The following is a 26,396-nucleotide window of genomic DNA, read 5'->3' as shown; positions in this document are numbered from 1 at the left end:
TCATGACTTTTCCGCAGCGGACTCACGCTGCGTAAAAATCACAACTGTCTGCACTGCCCCATAGACTAATATAGGTCCGTGCAATCACGCGCGTTGCACGGACGTATATCCCGTTCGTCTGAATAAGCCCTTAGTATATCAAAGCATTATTGCCTGTCAGTGTAAAACTGACAGGCAATCTATTTGCTAAAGACAGACCTGGGGGTCTTTGTTAGGCCCCCGGCTGCCATGGAAACCCGACGGCGCCCCGTGAATTCTTTGCGGGGGTGCCGATGGGGTGATAGAGGGAGCTCCCTTCCTCAAACACATTAGATGTCACTGTCGATATGACAGCGGCATTTAATGGGTTAAACTGCCGGAATCGGAGCGCGCTTCGATTCCGGCAGTTGCAGCAGGAGCCAGGCTGTGTATAACAGCCGTTCTCCTGCAGCTGATCGCGTGTGTACACTGTCAGTACCCGCGCGATCACAGAATGGATTTATCCGTCCTCCTGCGCGAACTAGCAGCTGCAGAGGACGGATATATCCTAGCAGCTGCAGAGGACGGATATATCCTAGCAGCTGCAGAGGACGGATATATCGGTCCTTCGGCGTTAACAGGTTAATATTTTATTTATTTTTAAATTGTTTATTGTGATTTTTTTTTGTGACATTGTAACAGTTTTATTTTTCTTCCCAGGATGGGGTTTGTAAGGCTCTGTTCACATCTGCATCATGGTTATCGTTTGTAACTGAAGCCATGACTAATAAACTTTATAATAGGCTACGTCGATTTGACAGCAAGAATAGCGATGAGATGTCAAGTGACGAATCTGTAAATAGAGACCTGAACGCAGATGTGAACAAAGGCTTAGTCTGCTAGTACATAGCAAAAAAATCTACAAGCCCGATTCCAATATTTTTATTACAGTGTAGTCACACAATACAAAATTCTTAGTGTAGTTCATACTTCACAAATGTTTCAATCCATTAGTAAGTTAGTTCAGACCAAATACTGAAGGTTTTGGTTCTCAGAACTTTTTCAACGGTGTTTATATCAGAAGTAACAGAAATGCAGTCCACTGTGTTGAGTAAAATCGCTCGTGTCACGGGAGAGGGGGGTTTCAATGGGCTGACAGAGGGAGCCCACTTTTTCTGAAACCACTTATATGCCCTAGTTGTTACTGACCGCTGCATCTAAAGGGGTAAACTGACAGGATTGGAGCTCTTTCTGATCCCGGCTGTTGAAGCGAGGTGTTGGCTGTACAATACAGCTGGCACATGCAAATGATGGAGCGAGCACAGCTCCTCTGCCCGCGCCATAACTATGATGTACAATTACATCAATTGGCGGGAACTACTTCGTTCCCGTAACGTAATAGTTTACACGAAGTCCATAGTGGAACTCCGCTTTGTGGCTTCTGTGTATAATAGAAGCCACGACGCTGTGCCTGATCCGTCATCGGTGCTCAACAGGCCCCTTTGAGACCAGAGATTATCCCAATAGCCAAAGCGTCCTATGTGAATTAGGCAGGAAGGCTTTCTGTCTATTCCCTGACAAAACTTTGCCTGATTTAAAGGGGCCTTCCCACTAAGAACAGAATGTGAGAAATGTATGATCGCTGGGACCCCCACTGATCACTAGTACAAGGGTCCCAAGCCCCCCGCTCCTACTCACTGTACAATCGCAGTGAAGACTTTGACTAAAGCATTGGCGGTCTCCATCAGCCCTATAGACATTGAATAGAGCCCTGCAATCAAGAAATGAGGAGAACGTGGGGCTCAGGTCACCCTCGCAATCGGTGGGGATGCCAGCAATCAGACAATTATTACCTATCTTGTGGATAGGTGATAAATGTTCTTAGTAGGAAAACCCCTTTAATAAATATGCTAGTTTCAGCCCAAAGTCTAAAGATTAAATAAAGTTTGCCCTTTTGAAAAACACAGTTGCCAGGGATGGTTACAATAAAACAATGTCATGGTGTATACACCCTATACTTGCCAAATAGGGTAAAGAGAAATGTTAGGCCTTGTTCAGACTACAGTATTTTGGATCAGTATTTGTAAGCAAAATCCAGGTAAAAATCATTCCATTATACTCTTATAGGCCAGATCCACACGAACAAGTGCAAATTCGGGACGTGAAAAATGGCAGTTTTTCACGTCCGAGGTGCACCCATGAGGGTGCAGTTTTCATGGATCCCTCATAGACTTGTCTATTTAGGGATTTGTGAAAATTGAGGAAAATAGGACACGTTGTTTTAACTGCCGTCACACAGACGTATACTACGGTTGTCTGAATTCGGCATTAAGGCTAGGTTCATGCGAACGTGGGGAAACTCGGAGGTGCCCCCGTGCGGGTTACATTTTCACAGATCCGTGAAAACTGAACAAAATAGGGCATGTTCTATTTTTCAACGGACCCATCTCACGGTCCGTTGAAACAACGACCGTGTGAACGGCCCCGTTTAAATACACTACTGTTCAAAAGTTTGGGGTCACCCAGACAATTTTGTGTTTTCCAAGAAAACTCACACTTATATTTATCAAATGAGTTGCAAAATGACTAGAAAATATAGTCAAGACATTGACAAGGTTAGAAATAATGATTTTTATTTGAAATAATAATTTTCTCCTTCAAACTTTGCTTTCGTCAAAGAATGCTCCATTTGCAGCAATTACAGCATTGCAGACCTTTGGCATTCTAGCTGTTAATTTGCTGAGGTAATCGGGAGAAATTTCACCGCATGCTTCCAGAAGCCCCTCCCACAAGTTGGATTGGCTTGATGGGCACTTCTTGCGTACCATACGGTCAAGCTGCTCCCACAACAGCTCTATGGGGTTGAGATCTGGTGACTGCACTGGTCACTCCATTACAGATAGAATACCAGCTGCCTGCTTCTTCCCTAAATAGTTCTTGCATAATTTGGAGGTGTGCTTTGGGTCATTGTCCTGTTGTAGGATGAAATTGGCTCCAATCAAGCGCTGTCCACAGGGTATGGCATTGCAAAATGGAGTGATAGCCTTCGTTATTCAAAATCCCTTTTACCTTGTACAAATCTCCCACTTTACCAGCACCAAAGCAACCCCAGACCATCACATTACCTCCACCATGCTTGACAGATGGCGTCAGGCACTCTTCCAGCATCTTTTCAGTTGTTCTGCGTCTCACAAATGTTCTTCTGTGTGATCCAAACACCTCAAACTTCGATTCGTCTGTCCATAACACTTTTTCCAATCTTCCTCTGTCCAATGTCTATGTGCTTTTGCCCATATTAATCTTTTCCTTTTATTAGCCAGTCTCAGATATGGCATTTTCTTTGCCACTCTGCCCTGAAGGCCAGCATCCTGGAGTCGCCTGTTCACTGTAGACGTTGACACTGGCGTTTTGCGGGTACTATTTAATGAAGCTGCCAGTTGAGGACCTGTGAGGCGTCTATTTCTCAAACTAGAGACTCTAATGTACTTGTCTTGTTGCTCAGTTGTGCAGCGGGGCCTCCCACTTCTCTTTCTACTCTGGTTAGAGCCTGTTTGTGTTGTCCTCTGAAGGGAGTAGTACACACCGTTGTAGGAAATCTTCAGTTTCTTGGCAATTTCTCGCAAAGAATAGCCTTCATTTCTAAGAACAAGAATAGACTGTCGAGTTTCACATGAAAGCTCTCTTTTTCTAGCCATTTTGAGAGTTTAATCGAACCCACAAATGTAATGCTCCAGATTCTCAACTAGCTCAAAGGAAGGTCAGTTTTATAGCTCCTCTAAACAGCAAAACTGTTTACAGCGGTGCTATCATAATTGCACAAGGGTTTTCAAGTGTTTTCTAATCATCCATTAGCCTTCTAACACAGTTAGCAAACACAATGTACCATTAGAGCACTGGAGTGATGGTTGCTGGAAATGGGCCTCTATACACCTATGTAGATATTGCATTAAAAACCAGATGTTTGCAGCTAGAATAGTCATTTAGCACATTAACAATGTATAGAGTGTATTTCTGATTAATTTAATGTTATCTTCATTGAAAAAAACTGCTTTTCTTTCAAAAATAAGGAAATTTCTAAGTGACCCTAAACTTTTGAACGGTAGTGTACATGCGTCCGTGTAACGGCCGTTGTTTTAACAGACGTAATCTACGTTTATTTGAATTCGGCCTGACTAAGTGCCACTCCTGGTTTTGGCTTGTGTAAATGAGGTCTTAAAGAAGTTTTTTGCTTTTAGGTACTATTCACACTTATGTACTTTTTTCCCTTCTAAATGATTTCAGTTTGTTTTTAAATGGAATTGTACAGATTATGGGTCACATTAAAGGTGGAAAAAGTTCTGAAATGATTCATCTTGTACTGATTTTTTCACATGACAAAGACCCGGCATTTCAACAGGAGTTTGTAGACTTTTTATATCCACTGTATGTGGTGATATGATCCCTCATCACTGCCTAAGGGGCCCACCACAGGAAGCTGACATCCCTTGTCGGAGAGGACAATCACTGCAGTCCGGCCAGAGGTTCTTGGGGTATTTTGCTGTCCTGAGAGTAATAAGGAGTGAAACAGGCAGGCAGAATGAGGGTACGTTCCAGCAGCCACATACAGACTACATCACTGCACTATTTTGTAGTAACACTGGTTTTACCAACAATACGGTGCAGCCATTGGCCCCTGTGGGTGAGCGTGGTTTCACCCGCTGCATTGTGTACCCTAAGGCCTCATACGCACAAGCATATTTGAAATCCGTATCTGATGTGAATGCATTTTAATGAGGCATGGCATTGCATCAAAATCCGGTGGTATATAGGTTTGCAGCTGCTGTATATAAGACAGTTCATCACTCATCAGTACTTTTACAGGAAAATGTTGTTGATGACAGCAATATTGGCCACAATACTGTTGTGAGAGGCGAAACACAAAGCTTGTATTTAGCCTCATAATGGCTGTGTGGAAGGTAATATTAAATTCACACTGTCAGACACAATATATGTACTAAAGCAGGAACTGTGGTGCACTTAGATGGGCACTATAGTACAGCTAGGTTTCTATTATAAAAGAACTAATATGTCTGGTACAATTATTATTTTTATAGACACGAATATGCCTTGTGCTATATGGCTGTATTGTTTGTGGACTTTACAGTGTCTAGCTCCCTGCAAATTAGACAGTAAGGCTGGATTCACACGAGCATGTTCGGTCCGTAAAGGACGGAAGGTATTTTGGCCGCAAGTCCCGGACCGAACACACTGCAGGGAACCCGGCTCCCTGCAGCATGTTCGGTCCGGGACTTGTGGCCAAAATACGTTCCGTCCTTTACAGACATAACATGCTCGTGTGCCCCGGCCTAATGCTGCACATTTTTTGAGCAGATTTGCGCATTGAAAAATCTGCAGTGGATTTGGATGAGATTTAAACAAATCTCATCCAAATGCTGCGGAACATTTTTTTTGCACAGAGATTAGTATGTTGCGTATTTTCAAATCCAAAGTATGTTCATTCCGTTCCGGATGTTCACTGCAGATTTCTGCCTTTTCAATTTAGGGGTAAAATCTGCAGCAAAAATCCACACCCCACTTGAACGATCGTCAAACTTTTGACATGTCATGGAGACATATCAAAAGTTTGGATCGGTGGGGGTCTGGGTGGTAAGACCTCGCTGAAATAAAGGCGCAGAAGCACTTAGCTGAGCACCCTGCATCTTCAGCACTCCCTGTAAGCATTCTATGTGAACCCATCTACAGCAGAAGATGCATGGCGTTAGGCTGGATTCACACGAGCGTTGCGCATCTCGGACATGAAAAAAAAATGCTGTTTTTCACATACGAGGTGCATCCGTGCTCTGCGCTGCGGGACGCGTTATCACGCATCCCCCATAGACCAGAGTCTACGGAGAGATGCCTGAAGCGTGAAAAAATAGGACGTCCTATTTTCTCACGGACTGTTGAAACAGCCCCATTGGATTATAGAGGTCTGTGTGACGGCCGTTGTTTTAACGGCCGTCACACGGACGTATAACACGTTCGTATGAATAAGGCCTTAAGCTGAGCGCTTCTGCACCTTCATTTCAGCAAACGGCGGGGGGGGGGGTCTCAGCACCCAGACCCCACTGATCTAAACATCTGATAAACTTTTGATATATCATAGAGATACTGTGTAATAAAGGTGCAGTTATTCTTTAAAAGGGTTGTCCAGGCACAGGGTGGTTTTTCATACTGATGACCTATCCACAGGATAAGTCATCAGTATATGATCGGTGAGTGTCCGACACCCCGCAACGATCACATGTTGCGGCTGACTCCAGGCACCGGATGTAATGTTCAGTGCTGGAAGCAGATGGCTCCGTACACTACAGAGTGGCCATGCTGCAGAACTGCAACTCTGCTCCTTTTCACTTGAATACTGGGACCAGAGCCATCTGCTTCCGGCCACGGACATCCAGTGCCCGAAGACAGCTGATCGGGTCCGGGTGGATAGGTCATCAATATGGAATACCAGTCCGTGCCCGGACATCCCCTTCAGGCCGGATACCCACAGGTCAGATACGCTGCATAAAATTCACGCAGCATGTCCAACCTGGAAATTAAATTCTGCACCGCAGTTCAATTTATAAACGTGTACGCCGTGGTTTTTTTTCTGCAGCGTGGGAATGAGTGTCTAAATCTCTTTCACTTTGCTGCTACTGTAAATGCGGCGGAAGTTCCGCACACAATTGTTGCGGAAATTCCGCAGCGTTTACGCTAAGGGTATGTTCACACGAGGTCATTACGTCCGTAATTGAAGGACGTATTTCGGCCGCAAGCACCAGACCGAACACAGTGCAGGGAGCCGGGCTCCTAGCATCAGTTATGTATGATGCTAGGAGTCCCTGCCTCGCTGCCGGACAACTGTCCCGTACTGAAAACATGATTACAGTACGGGACAGTTGTCCGGCAGCGAGGCAGGTACTCTTAGCGTCGTACATAACTATGATGCTAGGAGCCCGGCTCCCTGCACTGTGTTCGGTCCGGTACTTGCGGCCGAAATACGTCCGTCAATTACGGACGTAATGACCTCGTGTGAACATACCCTAAGTGGGAACCCAGCCTTAAATGGTTTTCTGACCAAATACATTTACGGCATATACCTAAACGTCTGATAGGGTAGAGTCCCCTGAGCAGCAATCTGCGAGGCAGCTGCCACGTACTGGCGGGGTTTGAATGGAAAGGTGGACACACATTCTAGTCTATACTGGTTATGGAAATTGCTACCTTGCTCTCCTTTGGTGGTTCCTGTAAATCCCATTAGACCACCTTCCCACAGGTATTTTTCATTAGGATTTGTAAATCAAAAATAGGAAGAACATGAACCCAAAAAAAAAAAGTTTTTCCTGTCCCTTGGTTGAACTTGATGGACATGTGTCTTTTTTCAGCCGTACTAAGGCCTCATGCACACGAACTTATTTTTTTCCTCCCGTAAATACGGGTCCTAGGTCACACATATTCGACCCGTATTGCACCAGTATTTAAGGACCCCTGCCCGTAAATACAGGTCCGGTGTCACCAGTGTTCCACCCGTATTTACGGGCACGTTTTCGCTTCAAAATTGTACTGCACTAATCGGCAGCCCCTTCTCTCTATCAGTGCAGGATGGAGAAGGGACAGCCCTTTCCATAGTAAAAGAAATTCATACTTACCCGGCCTTTGTCTTGGTGACGCATCCCTCTTTCGACATCCAGCCCGACCTCCCTGGATGACGCGGCAGTCCATGTGACCGCTGCAGCCTGTGATTGGCTGCAGCGGTCACATGGGATGAAACGTCATCCTGGGAGGCCAGACTGGAGGAAGAAGCAGGGAGTTCTGGGTAAGTATGAACTTCTATTTTTTTTTACACGTTGATCTATATTGTGATCGGTAGTTTCTGTCCAGGGTGCTGAAACAGTTACTGCCGATCGTTTAACTCTTTCAGCACCCTGGACAGTGATTATTTACTGACGTCGCCGAGCAACACTCCTGTAATTAAGGGTGCACACACGAAGTCACCCGTAATTACAGGAGCCCCATAGACTTCTATGGGCCTGCCCGTGCCATTGATACAGCCTGAAGCAGGACATGTTCTATATTTTAACGACACGTGCACCTTCCCGTAAGCATACGGGGAGGTACCCGTGGCCAATAGAAGTCTATGGGCCAGTAATTACGGGCGTTTTTACGTTCGTGTGCATGGGGCCTAACTATGTAACTAAGATTTACAAATCTTTCTGTGTTTTGGACCTACCCCTGGTTTTGCATTACAATTACAATTTACAGTTTGTAAACGCTGGTTTGTACACTACGTCTGAGCAATGTCTAACACGTGAAGCAGGTGACAACACTGGAGCTCCTCATCCTGTACGAGCGGTCAGAAGAGCGGATGCTTCTTTTATCTCATACTTCACCAGCCCTTCCACACACAGGATTTTCCATAAAGAGATGACCAAGTACTCAACAATAAAGTAAGGAATGCAAATGATGTAGGTCTTATTTATCTAAACTGCCTAACTGAAAGACTGACCTAGTTTCCATGGCAACCAGAGCTCAGCTTTTAGTATAGCAACTCCTCAAAACAAGGCCCTGTGATTGGTTGCTATGAGCAACAAGGCAATTTTTTCTTCCATTTTAGTAACGGCCATGGGTGAGAAACAAATGTGGCAGGTTTATTAAAACCAGTGTAAGGGAACGTGGCATTTTCAATGGCAACCAATCAGGTTTTTGCTTTCACTTTCAAAAGTGGAACCAGATTGGTTGCTATAGGGCAGCTGCTCCACTTCCATTTCACTACTTCTAATACATTTGCCCTTTGCTTAATTTCCGATGGGCATGAGCAAAAGAAAAACAAAAAAACGATCATACCTTTTATGCAACTGCTAACATACATACCAAACCAAAACTTCTATAAGGACCATGTCATAAAATATGTGGTTTATTTTTGTACCCAACTCTATAACAAAAATATGTTAGGATGGTTTCAGCCAAATCGTACAGATTTCGTTACTAAGGGTGTATCAGACAATGTAGTGCGGTTAATACCACATACGAAAACCGCTTGCATTTTTACTATGATTTAATGTGATCTTCGAAGCGGGTCCTGCTTTGCATAGAAAAACATCACAATAAAAACATGTGGTTTTTTTCAATATGGTTTTAACTGCGCCTCAACGTCTGGATTCACCCTAAGGCTATGTTCAGGATTGTATCAGGGGCTCCGCTCACAGCCTACAAATTCCACTGAAATAGAACTGCGTGCAGCGCTGTTCTTCCCATCCAAGTGACAGACACCATCACTGAATCCATTGCAAGTCATTGGGGACTATTGGCATCAGTCAAGCGATGGACCTGGCCCTGTGTAGTGGCTTCTGTTAACATGAGCCAAGATGCAGATGTGAACAGAGCCCTATATTGACGATCAGAGCACATTATCGAGCTCAGTAAAATGTCACATTACCCCATGGGCAAAGTACAGTAAACTGAAATGTATTTTTTTTGTACTGTAACCACTTTCCCAACCAGTTCCTATAAAGGTAGGGGCATCTTTCCTCTGAACATACAGTGTAAAGTGTCCCATAGCGATAGAGCAGACATGTCCAACCAGGCCCAGTGTGCGGCCATTCTCTACAATACTAGACTATCAGGAGACATCCTCCAGGTAGTCTGCTACATCACTCAGGTGAGAGATAGAGTTGTCCAGAGTGAAGTCCTCCAGCTTGTGGTCACTAGCGGTCAGCTCATCCACAGACAGCTCCTCTTCAAGGTCCTCTCCTATACTGAGCTCGCTCTTCTCAGAGCGCTGGCTGCTGCTCTGGAAGTCGTCCATATAGTCCTCCTCATGACCTGCCCCTAGCTCCAGGGAGGCCATCTTCTCCTTCAAGAGGTCAGGGTCACTAACCTTAGGTGACCCCGAGAACGAGCTGTGTGAGGGCACAGGATGAACCCCGTTAGGTTTGCTCGTCTCCTTCCAGCCATAGGTCTTCTCGGGTTTGGGGTCATCAAAGAAAGAGTCTCCTTCTAGGTCGTCATCGTCCAGCTTGGAGTCTTCATGGTCCAGCTGAGGGACTTCTCTGCGTGTCGGCTGCATGTGACTAATGATCTTGGAGCTGCTGGTGTCACCTTCAGTCCTGCTCCGGCCATCATGGAGCGGGGTGCTGGACAGGAGGTCCCGGGCTACCACACTCCTGCACTGCATGAAGAGGCGCCGGAACATTGCCAGGAAACGCGGCTCATCTATGCCGCCGCCCAGGTCTCTACCCGCAGCCGCGAGCTCGTCGGTGACGTACCGGTCCAGCATGTTCCTGTGGAAGTTGGGGCAGAGATCCACAAATAGCGTCCGCAGCTCCTTCTCGCCGATCTCCCCGTTACTTTCCCGGTAATACTGCTTGAACTTGGCCTGCGCCTCGGCTATGTGCTCCGGGAGCAGCTCCTGTGGCAGAGCCCGGGCCGCATCCCTCGGTTGGAAGAGTCTAACGAGTTCCAGGAGAAGTGGAGCCTTCCTCCCCGCCTCCGACACGGGCAGCCCCAGCTCCCGAGCGGTGGACGTCCGGTCATCAGGAACGCTGGGCAGGCAGGCTTCAGGCTGCAGTACGGCAAGTGTGAAGTCCAGGTGGAAGTGCTGTAGGAAGTCAGTGAGCAGGCCGACCACCAGGCGGCCATCTCTAGTGGCCAGGAACTGCCGGAGATTCTCGTTGAGGAGTGACGGCTTGTTCTCCGCCCGCTCCTGCTCTTCCAGCGCCAAGAAGACCGATGCCCGCAGCTCAGCTTTGATCTTGTTCAGGACGCCGTTATTCTCAAGAGTATGGATCAGCAGGTCCCGTAGCTCGGTGTCCTCCTCCGCCGCCGCAGACATTTCTGCCATATGAGCTCCGCGGCTCGGACCGCCTAATAAGGAAACTCGCTGTGCTGTGATTGCCGAGCGTGGTTTGGTCAATCCGTTCCAATAGCAACGTCACCGAACGGCCAATCACAATGCACGCCGCTGTTAAGGGGCCGCTAGAAAAGAGTCGTAGATCGCGGGGCGGAGCTCGCGTCGTCAGAAAAGCGCCAGGTTTGAGCGCCAAGCTTCGACAGCTTCGTTGAACTGTGTTTCCATTCACTCGTAACTAAGCAACATAAACCCCGCCCTTCCAGGCATTATGTGTAGCTACACGATGTAGAAGAAAAAAATCGATCACTCTGCGGTTCGGCTACTTTGGTCTTGTGGTCTGTGTTTCCTAGCTCATCCCTCCCCGCGTTCCCCGGGCGCTTGGCAACCGAACAGCGCAGAGCGTGGCAGCGACACACCGGGACCCGGCTGCTGGGAGCAGGGTAGGAGCTGGTTATTGGCGGGATGGGCGGGGTCCTCTGCACTGATGTCTCGGTTTGGGTGGATCACTTCGTATTCATTCCTTCCCCATATGATCACTCTTATCTGTGATGATGTCAGCGCCTCTGGCCTGCCTGGGTGTTGTGGTGGCGGGTCTGTGGGGTCCAGTCTATGCTGCGATGTACTCCTATGTGTGTGATCCCTCATAGCCCTGAACATATGTGACATCCAGGCTGACGGATCGCACTGTCAGTATAGTATTACATGTAGGAAATAGCTGCCCTGCCTCCTGCAGTCCCTGCATAGTTTATAGTGACCCTGTCATTTCATTATCAGTGAACGATGATAGATAAAGCTTATTAACATCGCTATGGTTACATCATTTGTGCCTAGATTGCGCTTGGTGTTTTTCAATATCCGTCAGCTGAACATCCAGAGATTATTTTCGCCTTCATGGACATTTGATACAATACTAGAGTCGGTTCACCACTCCAGGACCCCCACAATAAGCACATCCGTAGATCCTAAAGAACAACTCTAAAAGGTTACTTGCAGGGTTCCTGGGATCTGTCCAGCCCTCGGCTCCGCTCATATTAGGAGCAGATCAGTACTTGTCCGCTTTTTAGTTACACGTAAAGGAATCTGTTATTTTTATAAGAGATTCTATGTTGGGTGACATTTATTGTGCTGCATAAGGGTCTGTTCCATAGGACGGCACTTTATATTACGTACATGGTGACACAATAAGGGACAGGAGTTGCGGCCGAAATACGTTCCGTCCATTACGGACCGAACATGCTCGTGTGAACCCAGCCTTAAGATACTCCGTAGTCACGGACAGAATGATTCCAAGGTCACCAGTGCACCAAGAAATACTAGTGCCCGGCTTTGTGGGTTGGTTTCTATTAAGTTCAATTAAATTTTTTACCCATGGCCAGAAAGAAAAAAAAATTGGTTCCTTGAGCGTTTGTACCATCTTTGATGGTTAGGCCTCATTCACACACTGCAGTTTTTAAATTAGTTTTCTGTAGCCAAAACCAGAAATTTATCCTAAGAATATAGCAAATACCTATTGTTCTCCTTGTTTTTGGATTTAGGCCCTGTAAACCCATTCCAAATCTGCATTAAAACTACACTGTTTGATTTAGGCCTTGGTTTGCCTAAGGGATAGATTTTGGTAACGTGTAATAAAGAAACCCTAGGACTCCGTAGAAAACAATGGACGTAGAGTCTTAAACGTCCTAAAAAATTGGCTTCTAAAATATCACCTGACAAAAAAAGAGTTCAACTACCTTGAAATAAAAGAAATCACTTTGAAGAAATCTTCCTGTACGTCCATTTTTTTCTACTGAGTGCTAGGATTTCTTTATTATACTTTATTGTGGGATATCCAACCCGAGTCCTCACCGCACCTGAACATTCCTATCTAGGAGTGCGGCCCATCGTCTTTCTGTAGATTTTGGTAAGGCGGCAGATTTTGTTTTTTAGAAATTTCTGGGACTGAAAATCCGTTCCATTCATCTGAATGGAATTTGCAAAAATCCATTCACCTGACGCAGAAACAGCCACATTCACATGAATGCAAATGATTTTCAGTAGCAAAAACTTCTGTAACAAAATCTGCCGTGTCTGACTGACCCTTCGGATTTACGGCCGGTTACTTTGGTAAGCATTATTGCTAGTCCTGAATTTGCATATGTTTGTTTCAGAGCATATGTGGTATGAGATTTGCTTTACCATAAGCGTATGCTCACATGGGATTTGTTGCAGAAATTCCTGTCACTAAAATCCATTCTATAAATCGGAATTGGGTTGTTTCTGCAGCATGTAACAGTCTCAGAAATCTCTCGAAAAAATCTGCCTCTTGTGAATTTATCCTAAGGTATTCACTATGCTGCAAGAATTGTAAAAATGTTGTTTTGATAAGAAATTTATTTTCTTTTCTGTAAGGCTATGTCCACATATGCGTCGTCATTCCGGTGTTCTGCTCCATCAGAGGAGCAGAACAAGGGAATAACCGGAAGCGCTGTTTCCGTTGCACCGTGAACGCGGCCGGCGGAACTCATTGACATTAATGGGTTCTGTCAGGGTATCCGTGGTTTTACCGGAAACAGCGCAGCATGGACGCCGACGGAACCCATTGATTTTAATGGGTTCCATCAGGGGTTTCAGTGGTTTTACCGGAAACAATGATGCAGCATGCTGCGCTATTGTTTTCAGTTATTTCTACGGAATTTGCAACAGAGGCCCCTAATGGAGCCTCCAATTTAGATGTAAACTATAACTAAGGCTTCGTTCACATCTGCGTCAGGACTCTATCAGGGGAACCCATGAACGGAATCCAAACGGAAACCATAGGTTGGTTGGTTTCAATGGTGACGTATCTGGTGCAAATAGTTTCCATTTGTCACCATTGTGTAAGGGTTCCGTTGTTTTGATGGAATCAATTGCGCAGTAGACTTCAACGGAAACCATTTGCACTGGATCCGTCACCATTGAAATCAATGGTGATGCAAAACTATGGTTTCCGTTTGTTTCAGTTTCGATTCCGTTCATGGGTTCCCCTGACAGAAAGGTCCGACGGAACCCGTGAACGGAGTCCAGACACAAATGTGAACTACGCCTTATCTAGTCATCACAGCACACTGAGGTCATATTTACCGATACAACAGATCGTTTGTTGTTTTTAATTCCTTTAGGTCTGTATTTTACAACTGGTTGCAGATGTCTATATAATGTTATGTAGGTTCCCATGTATTTTTTCCTATATGTCCTCACTGCAGCATATCATATCCATGACCAACAGCAGGGTGCTAGAACTTTCACACGTGCCATCGCTGGTGTCCAGGGTGTTCTAAAACTTTCGGTGTGACTAATTTCCTGCTGACCTCACACCTCAGACAACTAATGGGTGTCAAGTGAAGGGTTTTAGCCAAATTTCTGTGCTCGTGTAGTTTCGGTTTAGCCTCTAGCTAAAAAAAACTGACCTTCCCATGGCAACTGTTGTGCCGCCCTCTCCTGCAGCTGAGAAATACAAATCTGCCACCAAGGGAGCATTGATCCGCCCGGGTGTCTCCGCTGGCAAGTCTGTCCGCTGTGTACTTTGCTGCGTGTGAGTGTGGAGTCTGGTGAGTACAGTCTTTCTTTTTATCTGTAGACATATAACATGGTATAACATTAGTTTTTTATATCTCTGTGCTGTAGAAATCTGTATTTAGTCCCAGGCACTCGTTCAGATTTCTGTTATATGCAACAGATTGGAAATGGTGAAGTCTTATGTGTTAACGCCCTGAACATGTGTTTCCAACAAAAATATTTCTCTCATGAATGTGAAACATCCCAAAAATCATCTATGACTGGCGTTCAGTGATTTCCAGAACAACATTGCAGATTGCTATGTTTTATATACACCGTCAAATTCCTATTAATCTGGCAGCCATGGGACCTGGTACTCGCCAGATTATCAAATATTTTGGATTATCAGATGGTGATTGTAACTGACTTGTAGGGGTAGAGAATGTACAGGAAGGAAGGAAGGCTGTAATAATATTTTGTCACTATCTACTACTGTAATTTAGTTTAATTCGGGGAATTTCCTAATTCTTATTATATTTCTTTTTTGTGCTGGAAACAAATAGCGGATTGCTATACTTTCTGGGTTATCGATTTCTGTATTAATGGAATTTCACTATATTTGCTACATATATTTTGTATCCTCATCTTGGTATTGGGCTGTGCAATCTTCTTAAACGTTGACACCGATATTGTTCCGATTAATGACAGTTTTTATATATGGCCACATTAATGATAAAGGAAATCAGAAGAGAGTACATGCCTGTAGAAGTGTACAAGGAATTAAGGGGTAGGTAAAAACGGTGGCGGAATGGGCACCTATTGCTGCTGCCATGTATGCCGGGTTATAGGCTTTTCAGAAGAGATGGGGTTTTAGGCTGACTCCTTAGGGTTGGAGATTGGAGGGTGGATCTCAAGTAACGAAATTTCAAAAAAATAAAAAGTTCACTGCATTGACGTATATTCTGGTTTGTAGAATGTATTATTTGAATTGCCTTTTTCCTCTTCTTCTTTTTTTTTTTTTTTTTTTTTTTAAGCAGCTCCTTAAACCCATTATTTGTGTAGTACATTCCAAAAATCCTGTACAAAGAATACGTAAGCACAGGCACTTGGCAGCTTCATTCACCAGAATGGGGGATCCGCATTAGGGACTGTCACATTGCTTTCTAGAACAGCAACACTGGATCCAATCATTAACACTAGCACGATTCCATCTATTTGTCTAAGGCCCCATGCACACGAACGTGCTTTTGCAGCCGCAATTCCCCCGAAAATCCACGGGAGAATTGCAGGGTCCATTCATTTCTATGGGGCCTTGCACACGACTGTAGTTTTTACGGTCTGTGCATGGCCCGGGAGCCCGCACCGCAGAAAGAACGGACATGTCTTATTACGGCCGTCTTCTGCGGTCCGGGCTCATTGAAAATAATGGCCATGTGCATTGCCCGCGATTTGCTTGCGGCTGACAGTCCGCTGCCGGCCGACCCGAAAATCACGGCCGTGCACATGGCTACGGTCGTGTGCATGAGGCCTAATGATATAGCTGCACTTAACAGTCAAGGTTTAAAGGAGTTTTCCGGGACTTTAATAACCTTAATGGTCTACTCTTAGGATAGGATATCAATATTTGATTGGTGGGGGTCCGACTCCTGGCACTTCCACCAATAGCTGAGAGAATGGGACTGAGCTGCAGTACCAGGCATAACTACAACCATACGTATAGCGGTGTGCCTGGGTAAGCAATGATGGGGGGCAAAGTACTTCAGCTGATCGTCAGGGGTGCTGTAAATCGCCCCCACACACACACAATCAAATATTAATGGCCTATCCTAAGGATAACCTCTTTTAGGCCTCCTTCACACACAGAATTTTTTGGGTGTTTTAAACTGCATTAAAAAAATGTTTCTAAAAATGCTAGCAGTTTTCAAATGTAACATGCGTTTTTAAGGCGTTTTAGTGCCTCTTATGTGGCGTTTTTCATTTAGTGTTGTTTTTTACATGCGTTTTTGAGGTCCTATGGGAGAAACGCCTGAAAAAAATTCCAAACCCAGAGCATGCTGGGTTTGGGGGGAAAAAAACGCCACTGACCACAAAATTGCCCCAAAAATGCCACCAACCAAAACGCAGTTGTGTGTAGTGCATTTGATATTTTGCTATAGACTTTAATGTAACATCTGGCCGCACTTAAAATTGCATGAAAAAACGCAGCAAAAAAATCCATTAATAACGCCAGTAAAAAAAATGCTGTGTGAATCCAGCCTAAGGCGAGGATCGCACACGCAGTTTTCTCAGTTTCTTTAGTCAAAAACAGACGTGTATCCGAATGGAAAGATGGGTGTAAAGAAAAGACTGATGCATCTCCTTTCTTTGTGTCCACTCCCATGTTTGGATAAAGAAATTGAGCCAAAAACGGCACCTGCGTATCTGTCATCCTGGCATCTTTATATATATTTTCGAAAATTTGTTTGTTTGAAGCCTGATTTTTCATAGGTTTAAAATCAGGGAATATCTATTTTTGATTGGACATTGAACAAAGTTTGCCTCCTTTTGCGATTTTTGATTAAGTGGCAGGAATACACCTTCAAAGTCCCTGTTTTTCCCATGGGCAGCTATATGTTGCTTGCTCCAGAGTCGGCACTGGAAAGAATCTCTACATCTTGGCACCGGATCAAAAGACAAAACACATTGTTTACAAGAAAGCGTTGGAATAGAAACATTCAGTCCTAAATCAACACTATATAAATCTGTAATCAATATACTGCTTCATTTCTTTTATGCTTCCAATAACATTATTTACACTCTCTAGCAATTAAATTCATACTGAGAGGTATTTAAATAGTGAGCTTTTACTCTATCTATACCGTAAGTCAACCTGCCGAGCAACGCCAGGTATAACCGCTAGTAACTGATAAAGCAAAGGTAAAAATAATTGCATATCAAGCAGGTCTATAATATTGTTCTATTGTTAAAGCGGATCTGTCCCGCTTAATATTGTGTCCTATGTAAGAGCAGTATATTACAGCTACAGGTCTGTACTCCTAGTAGCCAAAACAGCACAAACCGTTTTTTGTGCCATTTGGCTAATAGAAGCTCTGAAAGAATACACTGGATTTATAGTTACATACTATGTATACACAGCAGCATGTCAATAAAACTGAGACAGGTGGGGGGGGGGCACTCTCCTCATAAATACAGTTATAGCTAGAAGTCTGCTGAATTCTGTCAGTTGACCGATCCGATTTAAAAGGGGTTTTCCCACAATGGACTTTTAGCGCTTATTCACTTCACTTGGCTGTTTCCCTTGGTCCCATAGACATAGAATGGAGCGGCAACGTAAGCACACAACCGCCGATCCATTCAAAGTCTTCCTCACTGCAATCGTGTATTGAGAGGACAGGCGGTCACAGCCCCCATTCTATGGATCAGTGGAGGTCCCAGTGGTGGGGGTCCCAGTGATCATATATTTATCACCTATCCTGTGGATAGGTGATAAATGTTTATAAAACAAATCTTTAACCCCTTAATGACCAGCCTATTTTAGACCTTAATGACCAAGCCATTTTTTAAGTTTTTCCATCGTCGCATTCCAAGAGCTATAACCTTTTTATTTTTGGGTCGACATAGCTGTATAAGGTCTTGTTTTTTGCGGGACAAGTTGTATTTTTTAATAGCACCATTTTGGGGGACATATTATTTATTGATTAACTTTTATTAACTTTTATTTGGGGGGAAATAGAAAAAAACCTGAAATTTCGCCACTCTTTTTTGCGTCTTAAATCTACGCCGTTTACCGTGTGATATAAATAACACAATAACTTTATTCAGTGGGTTGTTACGATTGCAACGATACCAAATTTGTATAGTTTTTGTATGTTTTACTACTTTTACACAGTAAAAACGCTTTTTTTTCAAAATTATTTGTTTTTGGGTCTCCATATTTGAAGAGCCGTAACGTTTTTATTTTTTTGCCGATGCGGTTGTATGAGGGCTTTTTTTTTGCGGGAAGACTTGTAGTTTTTATTGGTACCATTTTGGAGTAGATGCGACTTTTTGATCACTTTTTATCACATTTTTTTAAAGTCAGTATTCACAGAAAACAGCAATTTTTCCATAGTTTTTTATTACATTTTGTACGGCGTTCACCGTGCGGGTTAAATAATGTAATAGATTTATAGTCGGGGTCGTTACGGACGCGGCGATACCAAATATGTGTAACTTTGTAACTTTATTTTGTTTTTTTAATAGTAAAGCATTTTGTAAGGGGAAAAGCTGGGTTTTTCATTTTTTTTCAATTTTTTTTTTAAATTAACTTTATTAAACTTTTTTTTCACTTTTTTACTAGTTCCACTAGGGGACTATAATATGCGATTCTGCGATCGCATTTATAATACACTGCAATACTTTTGTATTGCAGTGTATTACTGCCTGCGGCATGATCTAGCAGGCATTCGCTCCAGGCACACCTGGGGGCCTTTATTAGACCCCCGGCTGCCATTGGAGACACAGACACTCGGCGATCGTATCGCCGGGTGTCAGTGGGATGAGAGAGAGCTCCCTCCCTCTCTCCAAAACCACTCAGATGCGATGCACGCTATTGTGCACCGCATCTGAGGGATTAAACGGGCGAGATCGATACGAATATCGATCTCACCCGGCAGAGCAGGGACGCTCCCAGCCCTCAGCTACCTGTGGCAGCTGAGAGCAGGGAGATTTGACAGCTCCCTGCTCTGTTTACTTATTCCGATGCCGCAACGTAAAAAGTCTATGGCATCGGAATAAGGCCCGTTAGTGACCGACGTAGAAACACGATGGGCCGGTCACTAACGGGTTAATATTGTTCTATTATTGGAATTGCTGATAATAGAGCAATAAATCTCCAGAGAGATGAAATACCAACACAAACTGTATCATGACATCCTGTAGTCTGTGTCAAGCAGAATGCAGATTCTAGGGTCTACAATTGAACCAGTCTGTTAGGGAATTAGAAAAATATTGTACATGTTATTCTTTAAAGGGGTTTTTCTTTAGGGTTTGTTGAAACTTCTACAGATACCTACTAAATCATCTTAACCCATTCACGTCAGCAACTTGGCTATGTACGTTCCAACTGACAATGCCCTGCGCAGTAGTCGCGTAAAAAAAAGTTGGCAGCGTGGAACGGGCTTTAATGTGTGTGGCACTACATTTTCCGGTCTGCCAACAATCTCCCCATTGGAGTCCACGGCCACAGCGCTGCAAGCGCTCTGGCCGGGGTGTCCTGTCTTTTGAAAGCCCTTGACATCACTTTCCATATATGGACAGTGAAGTCAGGGGCTTTGAGACGCTGGAATACAAACCCCCCCCCCCCCCGTAGGTAGTGCCACACAACCTTCCTGTAGATCGTGCCAACGCTCTGGCCGGGGATTTCGCTCCTAGACAGAGCCCCATTGGCGCTATCTACATGGGGGGGAGGGGCAGCGCTATCTATACAGGGCGGGTGTGTGCTGCTATCTACAGGGGGTGTGTGGTGCTATCTACAAGGAGGCGTGGCAGTTTAATAGTTTTTAACAGCCTTTTTTTTTCACTGTCGTGCGAATATACATGCCTTATTGCCTTCTTCACTCGCCCCTCACAGCAATCCAGGCTGACAGAGAGAGAGAGGACACTGAGGGTATGTTCACACGCAGTGTTTTCAGACGTAATTCGGGCGTTTTAGCCTCGAATTACGCCTGAAAAAACGCCCCTAATACGCCTACAAACATTTGCCCATTGCTTTTAATCGGAATTACGATGTTCTGTTCCCACGAGCCTTTATTTTACGCGTCGCTGTCAAAATCTGGCGTGTAAAATGACGGCTCGTCAAAAGAAGTGCAGGACACTTCTTGGGACGTTTTTGGAGGCGTTTTTCATTGACTCCATTGAAAAACCGTTCCAAAAACGGCCGTGAAAAACGCGAGTTGTTAAAAAAAATCAGTAGCTGTTTTCGCCTGAAAATCAGTAGCTGTTTTCGCCTGGAAACAGCTCTGTATTTTCAGACGTTTTTGGCCACTACGTGTGAACATACCTTGATTGTTACAGAGCCGCAACAGTGTGTGTGTGTGTGTGTGTGTGTGTGTGTGTGTGTGTGTGTGTGTGTGTGTGTGTTTTTTATTATATATATATATATATATATATATATATACATACATACATACATACATATAGGGTGGGCCATTTATATGGATACACCTAAATAAAATGGGAATGGTTGGTGATATTAACTTCCTGTTTGTGGCACATTAGTATATGGGAGGGGGGAAACTTTTCAAGCTGGGTGTTGACCATGGCGGCCATTTTGAAGTTGGCCATTTTGTATCCAACTTTAGTTTTTTCAATGGGAAGAGGGTCATGTGACACATCAAACTTATGCTCCCGTTCGTCTGAATAAGGCCTTATAAAACTAAAATAACATGGAAGTAATTAAGGGCTATGTAAACGTTTAAACTGCTTTATTTTTTTGAAAACGGTCAGTCAGTGTGATTGATGGGACTTTATAAATAATTTTATTGCGAATTAGTTTTACTTATTGAGATACAGCTGCTCTGTATTCTCTATACAAAGCAGCCGTATCATTCGCTATGACCTGAATTAGTCAGTCCCGCAGACTCCACCTGTAATCTATCATATCTAAGTTCATAACTTAGATGTGATGGATAACAGGTGGATACTCGCTTTCACTGAACCCATCAGTCCCGCGGACCTGACGGTAAAAGGATTTAGCGCTAGATACAGCTGACTGTATACAGGATACAGAATAGCTGTATCTCAGTTAAAATAATTTTTAATAAAAACTATTTCTAAAGTTACACCAAACACACTGACTGACATGTTTTATATATAAAAAAAAAAAAAGCCTTTCAAAGGTTTACATAGCTTTTAAACTAATCTAGAAAATGAAAGCCTCATAAGTCTAGTAAAAATAGTTATGATATTCAAAACGGTGGCAAAGATATAGTTTAAAGACATGCATGTCGGAAATGGAAAATGTGACCTGGACACAGGTGTATCAATGTTCCTTGGTCATGAAAGGATTAAAGCATCATTTTTACCTTTATCCTGCGGTCCTGCTGCTCCGATCCTCTTTTCCTGGCGTGGGACCACAGAAGTGCAGGACTACGTATCATATCACCGGTTGCTCCCGATGCTGCTGTTCATTTAGCATATCAGAATGAAAAATACACTTCGTACTGCTTCAGGTGAAACTGCCTTTAGTTTTTTCCCAGTTCCCTGCATCCCGTATATAATTATTACTCTGTCTTTGAAATACTGAGGCAATGTGCTGGCTTCTGAGGGGCGCAACAACACCTGTACTTGGAACCTCTGCCCTGTCCTGAGTACAGCTGGACAGGACGGCTCCTGAACTACTGCGCACGCTCCATTACATCGTCTTCATTTGTAGTGGCCCGGGAGCTACTGCGCATGCACAAGCTATGCACGCTCCCTATAAACCACCCGCGAGCAGTGAAAAGGATCGGGGATAGATCGGCGCAAGTGTGGCCACCTTTTCCTGAGACCAGTGGTGGCTGTGTCCAGTAGCAACACAAATGACACCATTGGAAGTTGGCAAGCAGAGATCTCATGTATGAAGCACTTTAGAAAATATAAATGTATTTTGAAAATATTTTTAAGCTTTTTATTTAAATTGGATCTTTACGATGGGAAAACCCCTTCACGCAATATCACGTAACTGTACATGATAAGGGTTAATGGAGCGAGCTCACGGGCTGAGTTTGCTCCATACACAGTGGGTGATGGCTGTGTTACGCAGCCGACACCTCACTGCAACGGGCGGAATCAAAGTTTACTTTGATTCCGCCCGTTTAACACCTTAAATGCTGCTGTGAATCGCGACCGCGTCATTTAGGGCATGACCACACGTGGCGGATTTCCTCCGCAACTGTCCGCATCAATGCCGCACAGAATCTGCGTTGCAGATTCTGCTGCGGATCTGTACAAAATGTGCAGTACATTGATGCGGACTAGCTGCTGCGGACTGCGGGAAAAGTGCTTCCCTTCTCCCTATCAGTGCAGGATAGAGAGAAGGGACTGCACTTTCCCTAGTGAAAGTAAACGATTTTCATACTTACCGGCCGTTGTCTTGGTGACGCGTCCCTCTTTCGGCATCCAGCCCGACCTCCCTGGATGACGCGCCAGTCCATGTGACCGCTGCAGCCTGTGCTTGGCCTGTGATTGGCTGCAGCCGTCACTTAGACTGAAACGTCATCCTGGGAGGCCGGACTGGAGACAGACGCAGGGAGTTCTCGGTAAGTATGAACTTATATATTTTTTTACAGATACATGTATATTGAGATCGGTAGTCACTGTCCCGGGTGCAGAAACAGTTACTGCCGATCGCTTAACTCTTTCAGCACCCTGGACAGTGACTATTTACAGACGTCTCCTAGCAACGCTCCCGTCATTACGGGAGCCCCATTGACTTCCTCAGTCTGGCTGTAGACCTAGAAATACATAGGTCCAGCCAGAATGAAGAAATGTCATGGTAGTAAAACCAATACGCTCCGCAGCACACATAAGATCTGCGGACTTCATTGCGGAATTTTGACTCTCCATTGAAGTCAATGGAGAAATTCCGCCATGAGTCCGCCACTGCTCCGCAACAGACAGAGCATGCTGCGGACACCAAATTCCGCTCCGCAGCCTATGCTCCGCAGCGGAATTTTACGCCTCGTCTAAACGAACACTGCTAAATTAAAGTGTAAGTCAATGGACAAACGGCTCCGCTGCGGATTAACGCTGCGGAGTGTCCGCAGCGGAATTTAAGTGAAATTCCGCCACGTGTGAACCCAGCCTTAAAGTGTTAGAATCAGACAAGCCCCCGTGGTGAGATCGGCCGGTAACAAGGGTTGCTATGGCAGCCTGGCGGCCTAACAAAGGCCCCCAGGTCTGCCAACCCTATACTCCTTTGAAGCTCTGCCTCCGGCAGGGCTTCAAAGGAGGCTGTCAGTATCACGATATGCTGCAATACATTAGTATTGCAGTATATCATGCAAGTGATCCAACAATTGCTGCTTCAAGTCTCCTAGGGGGACTAATAAAAAAATAAAAAAAAGTAAAAAACAGTTAAAGGTTTTTTTGTTTAAAAAAAAAATAAAAGTATTAAAAGTTCAAAAAAAAACGTAAATTTTTTTTCCCTAAATCTATGTTAAAAATAAAATAAAAGTTAAGATAACTGGTATCGCCGCATCCGTAAAAGTCCGAACTATCACAATATAGCGTGATATGGTTAAAAACATATATATCTATAAAACACGCAAATTGCTGGCTTTTGGTCACCTTAGTGCTCCTAAAAAGTGATCAAAAAGTCCCATATAGGCCAAAATGGTATCAGTGAAAACTACAGCTCACCCCGCAAAATTGAAGCACTCACATCGCTAAATTAATGGAAGTTATGGCTCTCAGAATATGGCGACACACAACATTTTTTTTAAATTTAGCAAATAGATTTTTTTTTAGTAGATTTTTTTTTTTTTAAGTGGTAAAACAGAACACAAAACATATATATTTGGTATCGCCGTAATCGTATCAACCTGTAGAATAAGGCGAATATGTAGTTTGTACCGCCTGATGGATGGCGTAAAAATAAACCCTCCCCCCCCAAATGGCTGTTTTTTGCCTATATAACTCCACAAATACTTTTTTTTCAGCTTCCCAGTACATTATGCGGTACAATAAATGGTGCCATGATAAACTACAACTTGTCCCGCAAAAAACAAGCCTTCATATGGCTATAAAGAGGGAAAAATAAAAAAATTATAGCTTTTGTAAGGTGAGGAGGAAAAAAAAAAAGTGAAAATCTGAAAAATGGCTGAGGGAAGGGGTTATTAGATTACTGTGGCTTCATCTTAATTTCACCAAATTAATTTTATGCTCATAATTTGGGTCTATTACAGGAGCACTAAAACTATGCGTGGATTATAGAAATGTTTGTGTTCAGACTAAATAGACCATGTGAGGGATTGAAAGCCCAGTACCAGACTACAAACCCGCATTTCATATGCAGGAATCCTCTGTTATGTTTGGACACCTGATCTCAGAAAGTGAGACATCCAGAAGCAGAACTCCGGCATTCATATTTGATGTTTGAACAGAAGCCGTGTTGACAGGTCACTTTCTTTTCCTCCCTGGCACTCCAGGTTTGGGGAATATAACACAACCATATGTCATCTGGATGGAGTGTGATGGATCAGGTCCATAGCCGCAGGTTTCTTCCCTCCGTCTCTGGTAGCTTGTGCACTTTGCCTATGAAGACTGCATTGCTAAGGTTTTTTAAATTTTTTTGTGATTTTTTTATTTATTTATTTTTTTTGGACTGTTTAACTGTGCTGCATGGAAAAAAGCTTTAGATTTTGTATTTAAGCACAAGTCTCATTGTACAACTTTTCTTTACTGTCCCATGACTTTTTAAAATTCCAAATGAACTGCATCTAGAAAAAGTTGTAATGCAGTTAACTGTAAGGGTATGTTTACACGCAGTGTTTTCTGATGTAATTCGGGCGTTTTACGCCTCGACTTACGCCTGAAAAAACGCCCCTAATACGCCTCCAAACATCTGCCCATTGCTTTCAATGGGAATTACGATATTCTGTTCCTACGAGCCTTTATTTTACGCGTCGCTGTCAAAATACGGCGCGTAAAAAGACTCCCGTGAAAAAGAAGTGCATGTCACTTCTTGGGACATTTTTGGAGGCGTTTTTCATTGGCTCCATTGGAAAGCCGCTCCAATAACGGCCGTAAAATACGCCGTGAAAAACACGAGTTGTTAAAAAAACGTCTGAAAATCAGGAGCTGTTTTCGCCTGAAAACAGCTCCGTATTTTCAGACGTTTCTGGTCACTGTGTGTGAACATACCCTCAATGTTTTTTCGAGTGCAATATCTGCATTCTTCATAGTGACTTTGTTTAAAACACTAGGAATGTACAGAGCGGTAAGAACCCTTTTCCTGTAAACCTTGCCATGTTTAGTCTGCGCTGCGTTATGGATGACAGCACGCTAAGACATGGGCCAGATCACTTCTTTCTCCAGGACGGTAATGACTTGGCAATATTGTCTGATTTGATTGGAGATAATGAAATAAATTGTTTTCCAGATGAATTTCTCTACTCCTGTATACTTTTATGGGCTTATACTACACAAATACCAAGGTCTATGACTCTGACTAAAAATAATTATTTAGATCTTGTTAATTTGTACTATGTACTACAATATATTTTACATTAAAAGTTACAATTCTCTTGATCTTCTAATATTACAAGTTCTTAACATACGCCATTAGGCCTTATTCACACGCATGTATTTCTCATCCGTGTGCTGTTAATTTTAACAACGGACCGCACACTGAACCATACAAGTCAATGGGGCTATTCACACATCTGGGTTTTTTTCACCGGAGAGTGCGTCCATTGCGGGAAACTCACAGCATGCCCTATTCTGGTCTTTTATTGCAGCCCAGACTCGCCCACTGAAGTCTTAGGCTGGGTTCACACGACCTATTTTCAGGCGTAAACGAGGCGTATTATGCCTCTTTTTACGTCTGAAAATAAGGCTACAATACGTCGGCAAACATCTGCCCATTCATTTGAATGGGTTTGCCGACGTACTGTGCCGACGACCTGTCATTTACGCTTCGTCGTTTGACAGCTATCAAACGACGACGCGTAAAATGACTGCCTCGGCAAAGAAGTGCAGGACACTTCTTTGAAACGTAGTTTGAGCCGTTTTTTCATTGAAGTCAATGAAGAGCAGCTCAAGATTACGAGCGTCAATGACGCCTCGCAAAATGCCAGGAGGAGCTTTTACGTCTGAAACGACGGAGCTGTTTTCTCCTGAAAACAGTCTGTAATTTCAGACGTAAAAGCCAGTTATCGTGTGCACATATCCTTAAGGGGGCATGAAAAAAATGGATAGAACACGGACAACATCCGTGTGCTGTCTGTTTTTCACTGGTCACTATGTAAATAAATGTAGAAAAAAAAAGGAAAAGTAAAACCAAAAAGTGATGGCAGAGAAAAAATTAACG

At 43.9% G+C, this 26,396-nt stretch overlaps 2 protein-coding genes across 3 annotated transcripts in view; one reads left to right on the top strand and one right to left on the bottom strand.

Annotated features, from left to right (window-relative positions):
- Positions 1 to 8,880: 8,880 nt before the first annotated feature.
- Positions 8,881 to 10,875, bottom strand: CEP43 (centrosomal protein 43). The gene has a single exon (XM_075861982.1). It carries the CDS (start codon positions 10,820 to 10,822, stop codon positions 9,602 to 9,604), a length of 1,221 nt encoding a protein of 406 aa, XP_075718097.1. The 5' UTR covers positions 10,823 to 10,875; the 3' UTR covers positions 8,881 to 9,601.
- A 308-nt stretch (positions 10,876 to 11,183) lies between these two features.
- Positions 11,184 to 26,396, top strand: part of RAB23 (RAB23, member RAS oncogene family) — a 34,425-nt gene continuing 19,212 nt past the window's right edge. The window contains exons 1-2 of one of the 2 annotated variants that reach the window (XM_075861984.1): positions 11,184 to 11,271; positions 14,294 to 14,397. The gene's annotated coding sequence lies outside the window, so the exon portion shown is untranslated. The remainder of the gene's footprint in view (positions 11,272 to 14,293; positions 14,398 to 26,396) is intronic. The other variant, XM_075861985.1, reaches the window with a different exon arrangement.

Source organism: Rhinoderma darwinii, chromosome 4, assembly GCF_050947455.1.
Source record: "Rhinoderma darwinii isolate aRhiDar2 chromosome 4, aRhiDar2.hap1, whole genome shotgun sequence".
Lineage (NCBI taxonomy): Eukaryota > Metazoa > Chordata > Amphibia > Anura > Rhinodermatidae > Rhinoderma > Rhinoderma darwinii.
The sequence above is the reverse complement of the archived record's forward strand: the minus strand, read 5'-3'. Positions and strand labels throughout refer to the sequence as shown.

Excerpts from the sequence above, each read along its gene's own strand:
- CEP43 (XM_075861982.1), bottom strand. The coding sequence starts at position 10,822 with ATGGCAGAAATGTCTGCGGCGGCGGAGGAGGACACCGAGCTACGGGAC.